This window comes from Erpetoichthys calabaricus, chromosome 2, assembly GCF_900747795.2.
Source record: "Erpetoichthys calabaricus chromosome 2, fErpCal1.3, whole genome shotgun sequence".
In the NCBI taxonomy this organism is placed as follows: Eukaryota; Metazoa; Chordata; class Cladistia; order Polypteriformes; family Polypteridae; genus Erpetoichthys; species Erpetoichthys calabaricus.
In genome coordinates this window covers 136419982-136435005 of record NC_041395.2, presented here as the reverse complement: position 1 = coordinate 136435005, position 15024 = coordinate 136419982, and the positions used below count along the sequence as shown (strand labels likewise).

Sequence of the window (15024 nt, the reverse complement as noted above, 5' to 3'; positions counted from 1 at the left end):
CCCTGGCAAGAGCCACAGGGTTGAGAGATGTAAATAAACCCCAGGGGAGTGGATTCGTTAGTTAAGTTGGGAAAAGTCATGAGGTTGTTGCCGTGTCTCAGTTAGACAGAAAAAGTCAAACTTACGATCAGTGGGGAGATTGTGGATGAGCGGCCCCTTGCTCGTAAGTGAGCGGATTTTCAGCAAACCGAAGTTGACAACGGTGTTATCGCATTTAGCAACGGTGTTAGCCAATCGGGCTAGGATGGCAAACACACTGTGGTCAGCAACTCTGCCTAAATTATGTGGAGGACATCGAGAACTGGACCAGATGGAATTTATTATTTTCAAACTGTCAGCTTGGATACTCCTGCGGGATCCGCAGTGGATGTATCTCCAACGGGGGAGGAATACGATGTCTGGGTGGAGATACAGCCCAGTCAGCGGAGGCTCGGACAGGTGGAAGCGCAGTCGGAAGAGCTCAGCAGCTGAGTACTGAAGCAGGCCTGTCGTAGGTAGGATAGCGAGCGACAGGAGGGACCAAACAAACATGAACCAAATAAATATCCTACCGGTCCATGTGTTAAGTGAAGATGCAGACAACTCAGATGTCCGGAGAACAAAGCCAAGTAAGTTTCAAAGCGGGGATAGGCTGAAAAATAGTCCATATACAGCCAAATCAGCAGTTGAGTTAGAAATCAGTCTAGCTTTAAATGATCCTCTTTAATAAAATCCCTGTGTGCATCCAGGTGTCTGTGTGTGTGTGTCTTCTGGTGAAGTGCGCATGCGCGGGGCACAGTGCGATGCTCGATATTACTGTCAGAGAAAGTTACAGGCGTTTTACGGAAATACAAACCAGTATTACTGCGAGAGGAAATTAAAGGTACACAATACAGTGACTCATATTACAGCCACATACAAGCCAGTATTACTGTCAGAGGAAATTAAAGGCATATTACCGACGCGCACGCCTGTATTACTGCCAGAGAAAATTAAAGGTATATTACGGACGTACAAGCCAGCGGACGTACAAGACAGTATTACTGTCACAGAAAATTAAAGACACACAATACACGGCGGCAGCCCACGAAGAACGGTCAGCTTAGCAAGTAAACACCAGCAAAAGAAAGGCTGAAAGAAAAAAATACGACCAACAAAAAGAATGAGGTCAGAGTCCCTTGCCATTTAATATAGACTGTTTCTACTAATGTTTATGCACTACTGTTCTAGTGCCCGTTATTGTAACGGGCTTAATGACTAGTTGAAATATAAAACTCAACGAATAAATCTGCCCAAAATGAAAACTGTTGCTTAGACAGTAAGGTGCAATAAGGCAGCATACAAAAGAGAATATATATATCTATATGATATTTACAGGTAGTAGTATATAGATATGAATACTGATCAGCAAGTACAGATGCATGATATAAATAAATATAGATATGAAATATTTTTATGTACAGAATAGATATATGTAAACAGGTGAAAATATACGTAGAGTACAGTCAGAAGTTATAGATATTTAGAAAGGTCAACTTTTGAGTAATAAGGGTTGAGAGTTCAGAATGATGATAGTGTTATAAAAGAAACGGTTCCTGAGCCTGCTGGTGCTGGACTGAAGGCTTCTGTAGCGCCTCCCTGATGGAAGGAGGTTAAATAGTCCATGGTTGGGGTGTAAGGCATCCTTGATTATGCTGAGAGCCCATCGCAGACACCATGTAAGCTGTAGGCCAGTGATAGTCGGCAGCAGAATGCCAGTGATGTGCGAGGTTGTTGTCACCATGTTGCCAGGTATTGGACCTCCTCTCTATAAGTTGACTCCTCATTGTCACTGATTAATGCTACTACCGTGGTGTTGTCTGCGAACTTTGTGATGGAGCTGGAGCCATATAAAGGGATGTAATCCTAGTTGAAGAGGGATTAGAGGAGTGGGCTGACTACACAACCCTGCGGAACTCCAGTATTCAGGATCAGGGTAGAGGATGTATGGTTGTTTAACCTGACAGACTGGGGTCTGTTGGTTAGAAAGTCCAGTGTCCAATTACAAAGAGAGGTGCTGATGCCAAGGTTGGCGAGGTTTTTTTTTTTTTTTTTTTTTTTTACTAGATTGGAGAGGATGATAGTGTTAAATGTGGAGCTAAAATCAACAAAAAACATCTTGACGTAGAAGTTGCTGTTACTTTGGTGTGTCAAGTCAGAGTGAAGAGGGGAGATTATGGCATCCTCTGTTGACCTTTTGGGACGATAGGCAAACTGGTAGGATCTAGTGTGATAGGTAGACTGGATTTGAGGTGGGTGAGATCCAGTCTCTGAAAGCACTTTGTGATGATGGAGGCAGTTTCATCAGGGTGGTAGTCATTTTGGCTCTCTGGAGAGGATCGTTTAGGCACTGGTACAATTGTGGACTTAAGGCATGCAAGGACAACCGCCCGGGCCAAAGACAGATTGAAAATGTTACTGAAAAGTTCAGATGGTAGCCCAGCACACGCCTGTGTATGCCATCAGGACCAGCAGCCCTGCATATATTCTCTTTGCTCAGTGCAGATTGTACAGCGGAGGTGGTAAGTCTGAGGGGTTGGTCATCTGGGGAAGGGGTGGTTTTGGTTGCAAGTGTTTTATTGTCCCGATTAAAGTGAGCATAAAAGTTGTTCTGCTGACCAGGAAGGGGGAGACATTACCAGTTGTTGAGGTTGTATTTACATTCCAGTACTTTGTGATGATCTGGATGACTTGACAAATAACGTGTGGATTTGGAGTTTTTGAAATGATCCTCAATTTGTTGCTTGTATTTTCTGTTTGGCTCTCCTGATACAGCACATCCAGGGCCAACCTGAAAAGGAGTATCTGTCAGTGCTACCAGATCTAAAAGCAGCATTGCATGCTTTCAGCAGGAGTCTAATCTCTCTATTCATCTAAGGCTTCTGGTTAGAGAAGTTCTTAATATGTTTGTGCATTGTGGTTTCATTAATGTGTTGTATTAATGAAATCTAGGACATAAGAGGTATACCTTTCAATCTATACTTCTGGGTCAAGAGTGGTGGCAAACAAGCTCCAGTCTGTGTTCTGAAACTTCTGTTATAAAGTAGAGTTTGCCTCTTCAGGCCAGACTTTCACTGTATTCACTGAAGGTCTTATTTATCTGAGAAGTTGTGTGTATTTAAGGAGGTGGAGCAGGGGGAGGTCATCTGCTTCTCCAAATTGGGGGAATGGAAAGGCCTTGTAGGCTTCAGCAATGTTTGTATACATGAGATCTAAAATTCTGTCTCCTCGGGTGGGGCAGGAGACATTTTGATGAAACTTGAAGAGTTCAGTTTTAAAGTTGCAATGATTGAAATCACTGACAGCAATGAAAATCCCATCTGGATGTGCAGTTTGTTGTTTGCTAATAGCAGTGTGTAGATCTTTCATTGCAAGCTTAGTGTTGGTATTCGGTGAAACATACACGGCAGTGATAACAGACGTGAATTCCCAGGGTAAGTGACAAGGTCTACAATTATTACATTACATTATCGGGTATTCCAGATCAGCAGACCGATGACTTTCTGTTACAACAGTATCCACACACCAAGCATTGTTGACATAAGTGCACAGTCCTCCGCCTTTGATCTTACTGGTGTTCTCTATTGTTCTGTCAGCCCTGAAGACGGTCTGCCCCTCTAGCTCAATAGCGATGTCTGGGATACAGTCATTTAGCCATGTTTCTGTGAAAATCATGATGTTACAGTCCACAATACATGTGCGTGAGGTGATCCAGAGTCATAGTTCGTCACATTTCTTTGCCAGAGACCAAACGTTGGTGAGAAAAATGCTCTGCAAAGGTAGATGATGGGGAGTTTGCTGAATCCGTGCCCGAATACCTCCATGCTTTCTTATCCTTTATGATCTTGACACTGCAGCTGAGCTCTTCCTATCTGTGGAGCTGATTCTCTAGACCAGGGGTCCCCAAACCCCGGTCCGCGACCCACTACCAGTCTGCAGCCGTCTGACAGCCGGGCCGCGAGAGAACTGCCGGCAACGGAGACTCACTCAGACTTTTCAGAACGCTTGGCGGGCGGGGCTTTGCAGCGGCGCAGAGAGAGGAGAGGGACCGAGGTGAGAGACTATTACAACAAAGTATTGTTACGGTCCCGATAGTTTCCCAATATGACACGAGTCTATAGAAATCGCGTTACTATGAAGTACATTCAGCAGATGCTTTCATTACAACGAAGTGACCTTGATAAATGCCTGAATGAATCATCCACAGAGCAGTTAGATCTGTGGTCGCAGCTTAGATGTGCATGTTTGCACAACGATCCCCAAACAGAAACATTGTAAAAAAAATTCTTTCTTCGAACTTTCCTCGTACTGTTTTTTTTTTTTTCTTGTTTTTGTTTTCTGTGGTTTTCAGTGATACCTTTTGCTTATTGCTTGTGAACATTTGAAAAACATCCATTGGAATTTAACTCATTGTCACCCTCCTATAGAAACGGCAGACACGAAAAAAACGATTGCACATCACAAACATTAACACTGCTATCTGTTGGAATGGCAAATGCAAAGCATATGTCTTTGTTATATGCAAAAAAAGAAGAAAAATCTCGGGTTGCAAACGTATGCGAACTGCTTAATAATAATAGAAATTTTATGTAAATTGTGTATAAAACTGCAAAACCGGTCCGTGGAAAAATTTGCATCTAATAAAGTGGTCCTTGCTGTCAAAAAGGTTGGGGACCACTGCTCTAGACTATGGTATTCTGACCATCTCCGGCAGTTGTTGAACTTTGGCTTCCTTTGTAAAAATGAAGCACTGGATAATGTTCAAAAGTTCTAGTCAGCTGTACAATGTATTGGCTTGACTGTATCAGGGGAAAAAAATAAATGAAAATAGTAACAATATTACTACTAATTTGCAAAAACTGGGGAGGTGCAGGGTGTCATGATGCACACGCATCACCACCATCAGCTATCTACTGACATAAACTTTTACAGATTTAATATGCTGCTGGGGATCTTGCTTTTTATATAGTATTTGAATATGTTTATATATTTGAGTATGTTATTCTTGCTTTTTACTTTATTTTTCTAACAAAATGCTACCATAACTCTCAATCCAGAATCATCTAATATTGAAAACCCATTCTAATTTATCCTACAAGAGGGATTAAAAGTATTTTTATCATTTGTATCCTAAAATATAATACTGTAGCTAGCTATGATATGTTAGTGCTTCATGCCAGCACCGTCTTACTGTTTAGGCAGAGGTGTAAGAGTGCAATCATGTCAGCTTCCAATAATATAGGATCTCTTTTTTCATGAATTAACTGAAAATGTTTTTCCTGTACAAAATTAACACTAAAACTTTGATAATTGAATTTTCTTAATTTCTAAATTGTTCTGCAAAGCTACATACTTAAAGCATAATTTTATTTTAGAAAATCAAAGCCATAGAACAACTAAAGGAGCAACAAGCAGCTGGGAAACAGTTGGAGAAAAACCAGGTAAGATACTATTGCACAGACTTTGTTTTGTAGTATCTAATGTACCTAATGTAGTATCTAATATACCTGCTTTTATACATTTGTTTTTTTTTAGAATATAGTTGCCTTTTTAATAGTAAAGTGCTCTACTAGTATCTGTCCTGAAAATATGTCTACCAGATTCTAAATATCAAATAAAGGGTTATTTTTGCCTAGTGCCAAGTATAAGAGAAAACCATTTACATTTACTTACTTGGCTGACGTCTTTATCCAAGATGACTTACAACATTTGAGATGCTGGTTACTAAAGTGTCACACAATGTCATTAGTGCAATTTGAACACAGAACATCAGGGTGTGACTGACTTCAAGTAATTTTCATAAGCTTTTCCATGATTCTGTGTTAAGATTTAGAAACACTGCTTCCCCTGTTTTTGCCTTGCTCTTGTTGTAACATGTTGAAGTTGTCATTTGTTTGATAATCCACTAGTAGTACTAATGCACTGCTCTGACTGAAGGAGAGACTGAACATTGCAGTAAAAAAAAAAAAAAAAAGACCGGCTTTTAGGGTTAAAAGTGTTAATGGACACAAGTATTACTGGCATTTGCTGTACTGTCAAATTTAACCCTAAAAGAGTAATATAAAGTAAAAATTTGACCAGCTGTTTGCTAAATATCAAGAGTTTTAAATTATTTTGGCAGAAAAAGTTTTATACCACAGCCATTAGTCTTCCATTCAGTGGACTAAAATTGTCTTTATGAGATCTGAGTTAAATGAAGAACAATGATGTTTGCTATGATGAAGTGGGCACTTAATTTGAGTAATTGTTTTTTGTACTTTATACAAATACAGTATTTCTCATAGATGTTTGGTTTTATTATACTTTGACATAATTTATTACCTTGTCGGACTGTTCGACTTTACATTGTTACTTTATACTGAAGGTAGAATGTGTCCTCAAACATATGGTATGGCTGTCTCAAGTTTGGCACTAAGATTCCCCTCTTTGAGCAAGTCTTTGCTTAACTTTTAAAGTATATTACTGGCACAAAACCAGATCTTGATGACAAATGAAGAGCCTTATACACCCTAGGCTTCATGCTTGTTTTAGTTGGAACCTTGTGATTAGAAAACAGTCCACTTGTAAAAACTTTGGCTGTTTGATCAATACAAATTAGCAAAGCCTTCAAATTTTTAATCAGAGTCCAAGATGCTCAGAAGAGGCAACGGTATGTGCTAGTCTTGATGTCTAGTGTGTGAGACAGGCAGCAGTTGACATGAGTTTGATGTTTTGATGGACATGAATAGCTATCCACTGAGACCCTGGAGAGCTCTACTTCATTTTCATTGTCAAAATCCATCTAATATCCATTTCTGTGAAGTTGAGCCTTGAGGCTGCGTATTCCATAATGTTCAGATTGTGCCAGTTACAGACTGGAATCTGAAATTTAGATTGGAAGTAAGGAACAAACAAATAGGAAAGATTAGGGCATCAGGATTATGATGTAAACTTAGTGCATATATTATTATATTCTTTTAGCTGCGAGTGCTATATTGCTGGTGGAAACCATGGAAGAAGAGGCAATGCTCATTTGTTTACCGAATAGGCAATCTGTAATAGAGGCTGTGCTTAGTCCTAATCCAGGAGAACCTCAGTGGTAGCCTATCTAGAGAGATCATGTGACTTTTGGCAGCAGATAGACAAGTGTTAAGGCAACTCTGTAGACAGACTTGCTTTTTGGGAAGTTTCTTCTTGTCAGCTCATACCTCGCTTGACTATCTCTGTCTGTGTGTGTTTTTTATTTAAACTACCTTGATTTTTTTTTTCTTTCTGGCATCATTCGTACTTGAGATTATACTGTATTTTTAGTGGTGTAAGTTGTTTGCTTCCCTTTTTGTTCATGTATCTTTTTAAAACAGCCAGTCTGTCTGACAAATAAGTATGTAGTTGATGCAATGTGATTTTGTTTTATTGTGCCACTTATTGTGGGTTTATCTTATTTTTTTCTGTGTGATAAGAGTTTTGTGTTGAGCTTGCCTGTAAGCATAAAGATATTATTTATATTAATTCTAACTCTGTTAATGACCCTGCATATGTATGTAGTTGGCCATGGCAGGTTTTATTGCTGACTTAACAAATGCATATCCTGGGAAAAAAATTCCTGAAGTTGAATTTCACCTGTCATCTAGAAGGTCCACCCTAATGTGGTGAGTGAGTGAGGTGTTGATCATTCACAAATGGTCAATTAAATTCTGCTGCAGAAAAGAAGAATTTGGTATTCATTGGACATGGGCTCAATATTACGTGTCTAAAATAAATACTTCAGAAATATGAACCATTATTGCTGAAATATCTATTAAAATGAATAAAATAACCAACCTTTAGATATCAATATTCATTTTTTATTTTAATTCCAAATTATTCTCTAAAAACTCCTCCAGTTTTTCTTCCCCTCCAGAAGCAAATTCTTTTTTTTTTTTTTTTTTTTTTCTTCTCTAAGACATCTTGTTTTTCCCCATGCTTTCAGCAGATTATGCCACCACAGTGGATTCCCATTCATAAGAATTTAAGGAGACTATTAATTCCTTGCACTATGGAAAACTGCAAGGGCCTGATGGTTTTCCTCCCAAGTTCCTTTATGCCTTTTTTGTTGGTATTAAGTAAAGCAAAGAGTGTTCTGACTGCTTTAACTATTGCTTAATCTTTTTGATGAATTTTGATGCAATTTAATGGCTTGCCTTATGCCATATGCAGTTGGCTAGTTTATTGCCTTCGATCAGATTGGTTTTATCATCTACTACATATTATAGAAATGGGCTCCAACCTGCAACTCTTCTGGCGCTTGATGCTAAGAAGGACTTGGAACACATGAATTGGAAATTTGTTTGAAAGGTGTTGTGCTCATTAGGTTTTGGTGAGAGCTGTATTTACTTGATAAGAATATGTAATTCTTCCAAGTGGCATCAATTATAACCATCTCCGCTATTTCACAACCCATTTTTTTTTAATCAAAAAGGGTGCAATATATGGCTTTCCTCTTACCATCACCACCACAACACCTTACTTTAAAATATTTAACATGTGCTCTTCACAATCTTTACTTGATCACCCTTATTACAACTTATGGTTCCTATCATAAAATTTCCCTCTGTGATAACAACATTTTACTTTTTCTTAGTAATGCTCCCCTTGATCTGCCTCAGAACCTTAATTTATAGACCCTCTCTGGATATAAGGTTAACTGGTCAAAATCTGCTCTCCTTCCCTAAATTCGATCTGTCATCAGCCTGTTTTTTCACTGTTTGATACTTTAGCTAGCTTATTTAAAAACTTGGTCATCAACATATATCTTTTCCTGCAGGATATTGCAGTATCTAATTACTGCAGTCAATGAATACATGTGTCAATGAATCACTTTCCTTATGGTCATTTCTGACACTTATTTACTTCCAGATTAGTTATTATAAAAATTAACAGTCTTGCGTTTTAATTCTGTGATTGTCATGTTCCTTCTACTCATGCACTGGTCAAAAGTTACATTTCTTCTCTCTGGATTTATTTGGAATGGCAACAGATCTTCCATTTACAACTCTGTTCTGATTTCTGATAGCTTGAAACAGGGCTTGTTTGTGGAAGATGTCCCTGCCTAATTATATCATTAACCATTTTACCCTTTGATCAGTATGGAACTGTTTAGAGTGAACCCTCCAATTAACCCACTGTATACGTTTGCTGTTGAACTCAATCTAGTCTCTCCTCAATCTCTCTGTTCTTCGCTTCATTTTCTTGAAATTAAGGTAGTGTCCCCTTCTTTAAATCTTTTAGTTTCCTATATAGTGTTCAGATTTGTTTTAAGTTAAGAGACATCTCTCTTTCCTTCAGTTAGGAACAACAATAATCCCACCTTCTATAATCCTACTGTTTGTATTGGTAGACAACACATCTCTAGTAATATGTTCAAAAGATCAAAAAATTAGATAAAACTGCAAAATACTATTGACTTGAGGACAGAGAGTCCATTAGGGAGGCTTGAGCTTATGGTTGATCCCAACAGACAGGTAAGAACTGTAGCGGATCTCACTCAAACTTATTTAAAATTTCATAACATCATTTCTTTTTAGGTGTAATATAGACAGGTCAGGTCTTCTTTTCTTTTACTATTTTTTTTTTTTACCTTTTCCATTGTACACAGGTAGCCAATGAGGTTAGTTTATTTTAAGATCTGTACCTAACTGTAACTAACAGTCTGTACTGTATGTTAAAAAAGAAACAATTACTGTGTCAGGATGGCAGTCTGTGCATTCAGTTCCTACCTCTTTGCAGTATGCTGTGCTGTACATTCTTAAAACTGGAGAAGCCTTTTAATCCTAGATTTAGCCTAGATATACAGCACACCCCCAAAATTCGCGGGGGTTATGTTCCTAGAGCACCCGCGAATTGTGAAAAACCGTGACTTTTGGATGTGGTTTAAAAAATGCCTTTTAAATGCCTATTTTTATAGTTTAAACCCTAAATACACTTAAATTTTGTTGCAAACTCCGCTTAATACATTAATACATTACCTAAAAAATTACCTTAATACAGTACCTAAAAACAGAATGTAAAGGTAAACCCGTATACTGTACTGCTATGTCTCTTGCGGTGCTAGAATGTAAAATACCGCTATATGTACTGTAGTTCATGCAAGCGCGTTTTCTTTGTTATAAGTAGAGTAAATACATAATAATTTCATTTAATTAAAATACAGTAAAATATATGGGTACTCACCAATGAAGAATGATATTGATGATGATGAAGTAGCTGTGCAGTAAGATGCAGAGGATTTAAAACTCCTCAGGTGGCGCCCCTTCTTCAGGCGCTTCAAGAGGAGTCGTATCTTTGGATGGGTCTTCTTCTGGTGGGGTTTCGTGCTCTCTTTTCTTTATAGGTTTTAGGAACATTGTGAAGGGAAATTGCTACTTTTTCTCCTGTAGCGAACTGCTGGTACAATTTCCGTGCTTTCTCACGGATGATGTTACCGTCCAAGGGGATGTTGTTCTTCCTGCAGTTGGTGATCCACAATGCCAAGGCAGATTCTATCCTGATGATATTTTTATTCCTTACGGTCATTACCTTTTTGGCACTATCACAGAAACTTACAGATACGGTACTCCAGATCGCTGCTTCATTCTTCTTTATGTAGCGTGTGGTGCTTTCATTAATGCCATAGTGGCACGCTACTGCAGCATAACTTTTTAGTTCCCGGAGCAAATCCAGTAGTTCAACCTTCTCCTGGAGTGTTTTAAACTTCTTCTGGCGCTTATGCGCAGTGCAAGAAGCCTTAGAAGGTGCAGGGCGTTTCGGCAACATCTTGTGCATTTAATAACAAAATTAATACAATAACAAAGTGGAAAACACGAGGACATTCAGCTGGAGATGCGTCACAGGGCAGCAGTCAATCAGCAGCAAGGAGAAATGAATAACGCTCTCGGATTGGCTACTTTCACCATCCCAACCCGCATTTCCCTCCGCGGTGGTAAACCCACTCAGTTGAGTCCGCGAACCCTAAACCGCGACTTCGCGGGGGTCTACTGTACTTGTTAGTTGGGGGTCTGCTGAGCTAGGGCAGAGGCTAAAGGAATGGGTTATTAGTAAGTGGTTTACACACTAAGATTTGCAACTTAATGTATTAATAAAATAACACACTGAAATAGCTGTTGGATAATTGATATGTTTGTGCTTGTAATTTATTGGGATGCTAAACTGGTTGCTTGAAATCAGCACTTTGGCTATATTATTTAAGTAATTTAATAAATATTCTAGCAGTTTCTTAGGGGGGAAAAGAAAAGAAAACCTCTTTGTAACTCTGAGCAGTTCATGGTATTGAGGCAGTTGATAACTTTAATGATATCTCTGGACTTGGAATTTTACATTTACTGTTGTCCAGGTTCCTCACCCATGTTTTTCACTCTTTATCTATCTTTAGCTTAGACCAGTCCTTTTTAGTTAGCGTGAATGTTTCTAGTGAGGATTTCAACCAAACTAACTGGAAATTGAAAAAGTAACAAATCACCCCCTACAATTAATACTGTATATGAAACTGTTTCATATATTGGGTCTTTGGGGTAAATAATACTTTTTGTGGGCTATACATGTTTTGAATATAGATCATGCAAACTACTTTAAAAACATCCCAGGGCTGCTGTAGCTTGACTTTTATTATTTTTAAGAATTTTGGGGCTATTTTATATATATTGCCAGTCAATTTGTAGCTCCTCTGGAAATTTATTGATGACCCCATGTGTGCTGTCCCCCAGCACCCCCCTAAACCCCCCCCCCCCCGTTTAAATAAACATGCCACTTTAATAAATACATATTCCAGTGCATTCTACAAGGCATAAAAATGACTGTGTAATCTATATCTATGTCTATATCTATCTATATCTACATATATAAGTAGATATAGATATATAGAAGATAATATTGCATCATAGGGTAATGTAACTACAAATATTTGCACATATGCACTTGGAGAGAACATTGCATGGAACATTCATTTTTGTAGATGTGCTCACAAAATTAAAATTTCATGTATTGTATACTTGGGTATTGTATTGTGTATAAATATCTTTACTTTTTTTATGCATAACAGACCTGCTATGTGTGTCTGCTATGTGGTATTTTTTTTTAATTCCGTTTCTTTTTTTCAGATTGAGAAGATACAGAAGGAGGCATTGTTATTAAAAGAGCTGGAAGATTTAGAATTAGGTTTGTAGGTTAGCTCAAACAGAATGTTTTGATATTGTTATTGAAATACAAGAATAAAATGACAAAGCAGAGATATTTCTTACCTAGCAATTGATTCATCTGCATTTTTGGACAACTATTGAACTTGCATTTTTTTATTTATGTTTGAGCTATTGATAAATGCTGTATTGTACAAATAAATGCAGTGTACCAAAAGCATGATTACTGCAACTGCAGTGAAATTATTTCAGTAGGCTTGGGCTATGAATGTTTTTTGTAAAACTATTAATGCACATTATTTTGTGAATCTTGTCTAGTTTTAATGTCCAAAATAAACCTCATGAATGCTGTTATATTGTTAGTTTTGATGACTTTGAAAAGAAATATACTTGCACTAAGAAATAATATTCTCGAACAAACCATCTGTCTTATTTTTCTAAGTGTTGGTAACAGTGTTCGTTAGTCTTTATATTATGTATAGTTACCTAATATGGTACAGTAAAAAAGATGAAACATCAATCAACCAATCCTATAAGTAACCCAATAAAATATGTGGGGAAGGAGAGATATTAATGCAGAAATATATAGTATATATTGAAAAAAACAAATTGAAAGGACAAAAGCGTTGTAGAAAAACTACAAATAATAAAAAACAACAGTAAAACATTGAAAACAGATTACAACAAATCTCCAGTTTATCTTTTTGTTTTTACATTTAGATCTTTAATTCTTTATTCCTTTACTGTAATTTGAAAAATGCAGGCTTGAAACCCTGTAGAAAGATAAAGGTGAAGGAGGATTCACCAGCTACTACAAAATATGAGATGAATTCAATTTGTAGTGAGGGAAGAATAATAAGAATAGGATGAAGGCTCTGACAAATGATCCACATACAGGTGATTATATAAAATGGGAGCCAGCAACAAGAAAACTGATATTACGAAATAAGGGGCAAGATTGCATTCAGATGTCAAATGTCTTTATTTTGTCTTCACTTGGTGTGTGTTTTGACTGGTTTGGCAGATATCTAGCAATACCCTCCATTAACATCCAGGAAATAACCTTTATTATCCTTATTGAAATGAAAAACTGCAAAACCAGAACATACAACAAAAATGTCACTTTTAGTAGCATCAGTGATCAGAAACTAACTTACAAAACTGAACATAGCCAAATGACAAATGTATATAAATCAATAGGGTTGTCAGTCTGCCTATGATTTCAACCCATACCCTATTTAAACCGTTGTTTCTGACAATGTAGAATGTTTGAATTTGCTTGCTGTCAGCTGTCTTATTCTGTGGATTGTTTTGGTCACTTTAAGCTTTCGGTCAGTTTTCCTTTTAGGCTGATAGCCAATAGCAAAGCCTCCTAATTTTCTGATTTCTTATTCTGCGGATTTCATTGTCTGTCAGTTGTTAATGTCTTATTGGTTATCAGTCATTTGCAACCTTATCCAAACTTTAGGAAAAAGGCACTTTCATGTTACACATTCTTCTGGAATATCCAGGTCTGTATTTAGAGAAATGGAGCCATGGAGGATTTTCAAAGTAGCTTGACTGAATATTCCTTGTATCAAATTGATATTGATGTTTAGAATTAAAAACAAAGAAACAGTAATGTCACATGTGTCATCTTTGTATGCCTAATGAAGTAGAAAGTTCTGCAGACATGAACTACATCTCCAGTTTACAAAAATGTGGTTTTCAGGATTTTACCTTTTGAAACTGATCCTTGTCACTAATAACTATCTTTTTTGACATCCCAAATTAATTTCTATTCTATAGCATTATCTAGCTGTCAAATCAGGTTTATTGGAAGATGATCAGCTGCTAAGGAGCTTGGAGTGTTTCAGTGTCCATTTTGACACCACCCATAGTGTGTAGGGGGTTGGTGTGGATGGTAGATGAAGAAATGAACTAGCACTGGGACAATGCTGGTGGTAGGTGGTCCCTAAATATGCTGCGGTCAATGCTTTTGGAGTGGAGAAGCACCTTGTAAGGCCCCCCTTCTCCATTTATGACCAACATCTCCATGGGCCCTTCCCCTCCTGAGAGTACACAGACACCTGAGCAATGTGCCATGTACTATTGTCAGGAGCATAATGGAAACATGCAGGTAAGGATTCTATTGTACCATGTACATGTGACCACAAACTTAAAATAGACCAAACGGAGTTGAACATTTAAGTACTATTCTCAAACCCATTTAATCCGGTTCTGGGGGGTGGGGGTGGGGCCAGAGACTGTCCCAGCAGCATTTAACCATCGCAGGACCCATTCACACACACATAACGATTAAAAAATTGTTGATGTTACATTTGTATAAAGTACATTATGGACACGTCAGTGACCGGCACTATTTTTGTTCATGAAATCAGTTACTGGACGACACGTTGTAACTTGCAAATCGTATACTCAATTATCAGCTTTTCTTATAGAGAAACTAACCTCATCACTCGTGTAATATTGAGTAGCAGGGGATACGTTTTACAAAAATATCATGGCATATTGCACGTAAAACTGTTGTCAAATCATTTACTTACGGAAACTGCAATGCTTAATACTTGATTGGGTTAAACATTACATACCAATCACCACTCAGTCTCCACATTAATAGATAGATACTTTATTAATCCCAAGGGGAAATTCACATACATTAATGTCGGGTTAATACATGTTTCCACCTTAATCGGATAAAAAAGTAAAATATAACCGTACGTTTTAAACGATTTACGATTGTCAATGGCAAACTACCATTTTAACGCGTAAACACGTTTTTCCGCGTGCTTGCTGAACTCCACTTCCCAGAAGCCTTTGCTGTACGGCGCGCCAGAGGCGTGGTATTCGGGTACATCTT

General features: G+C 37.8%; 1 protein-coding gene across 1 annotated transcript in view; it reads left to right on the top strand.

Annotated features, from left to right (window-relative positions):
• Window positions 1-12520, top strand: part of eif2a (eukaryotic translation initiation factor 2A) — a 71005-nt gene extending 58485 nt beyond the window's left edge. The window contains exons 13-14 of the mRNA XM_028794545.2: window positions 5394-5459; window positions 12129-12520. Coding sequence (XP_028650378.1) covers window positions 5394-5459; window positions 12129-12194 — 132 coding nt within the window. The 3' untranslated portion in view covers window positions 12195-12520. The remainder of the gene's footprint in view (window positions 1-5393; window positions 5460-12128) is intronic.
• The last annotated feature ends 2504 nt before the right edge of the window (window positions 12521-15024 follow it).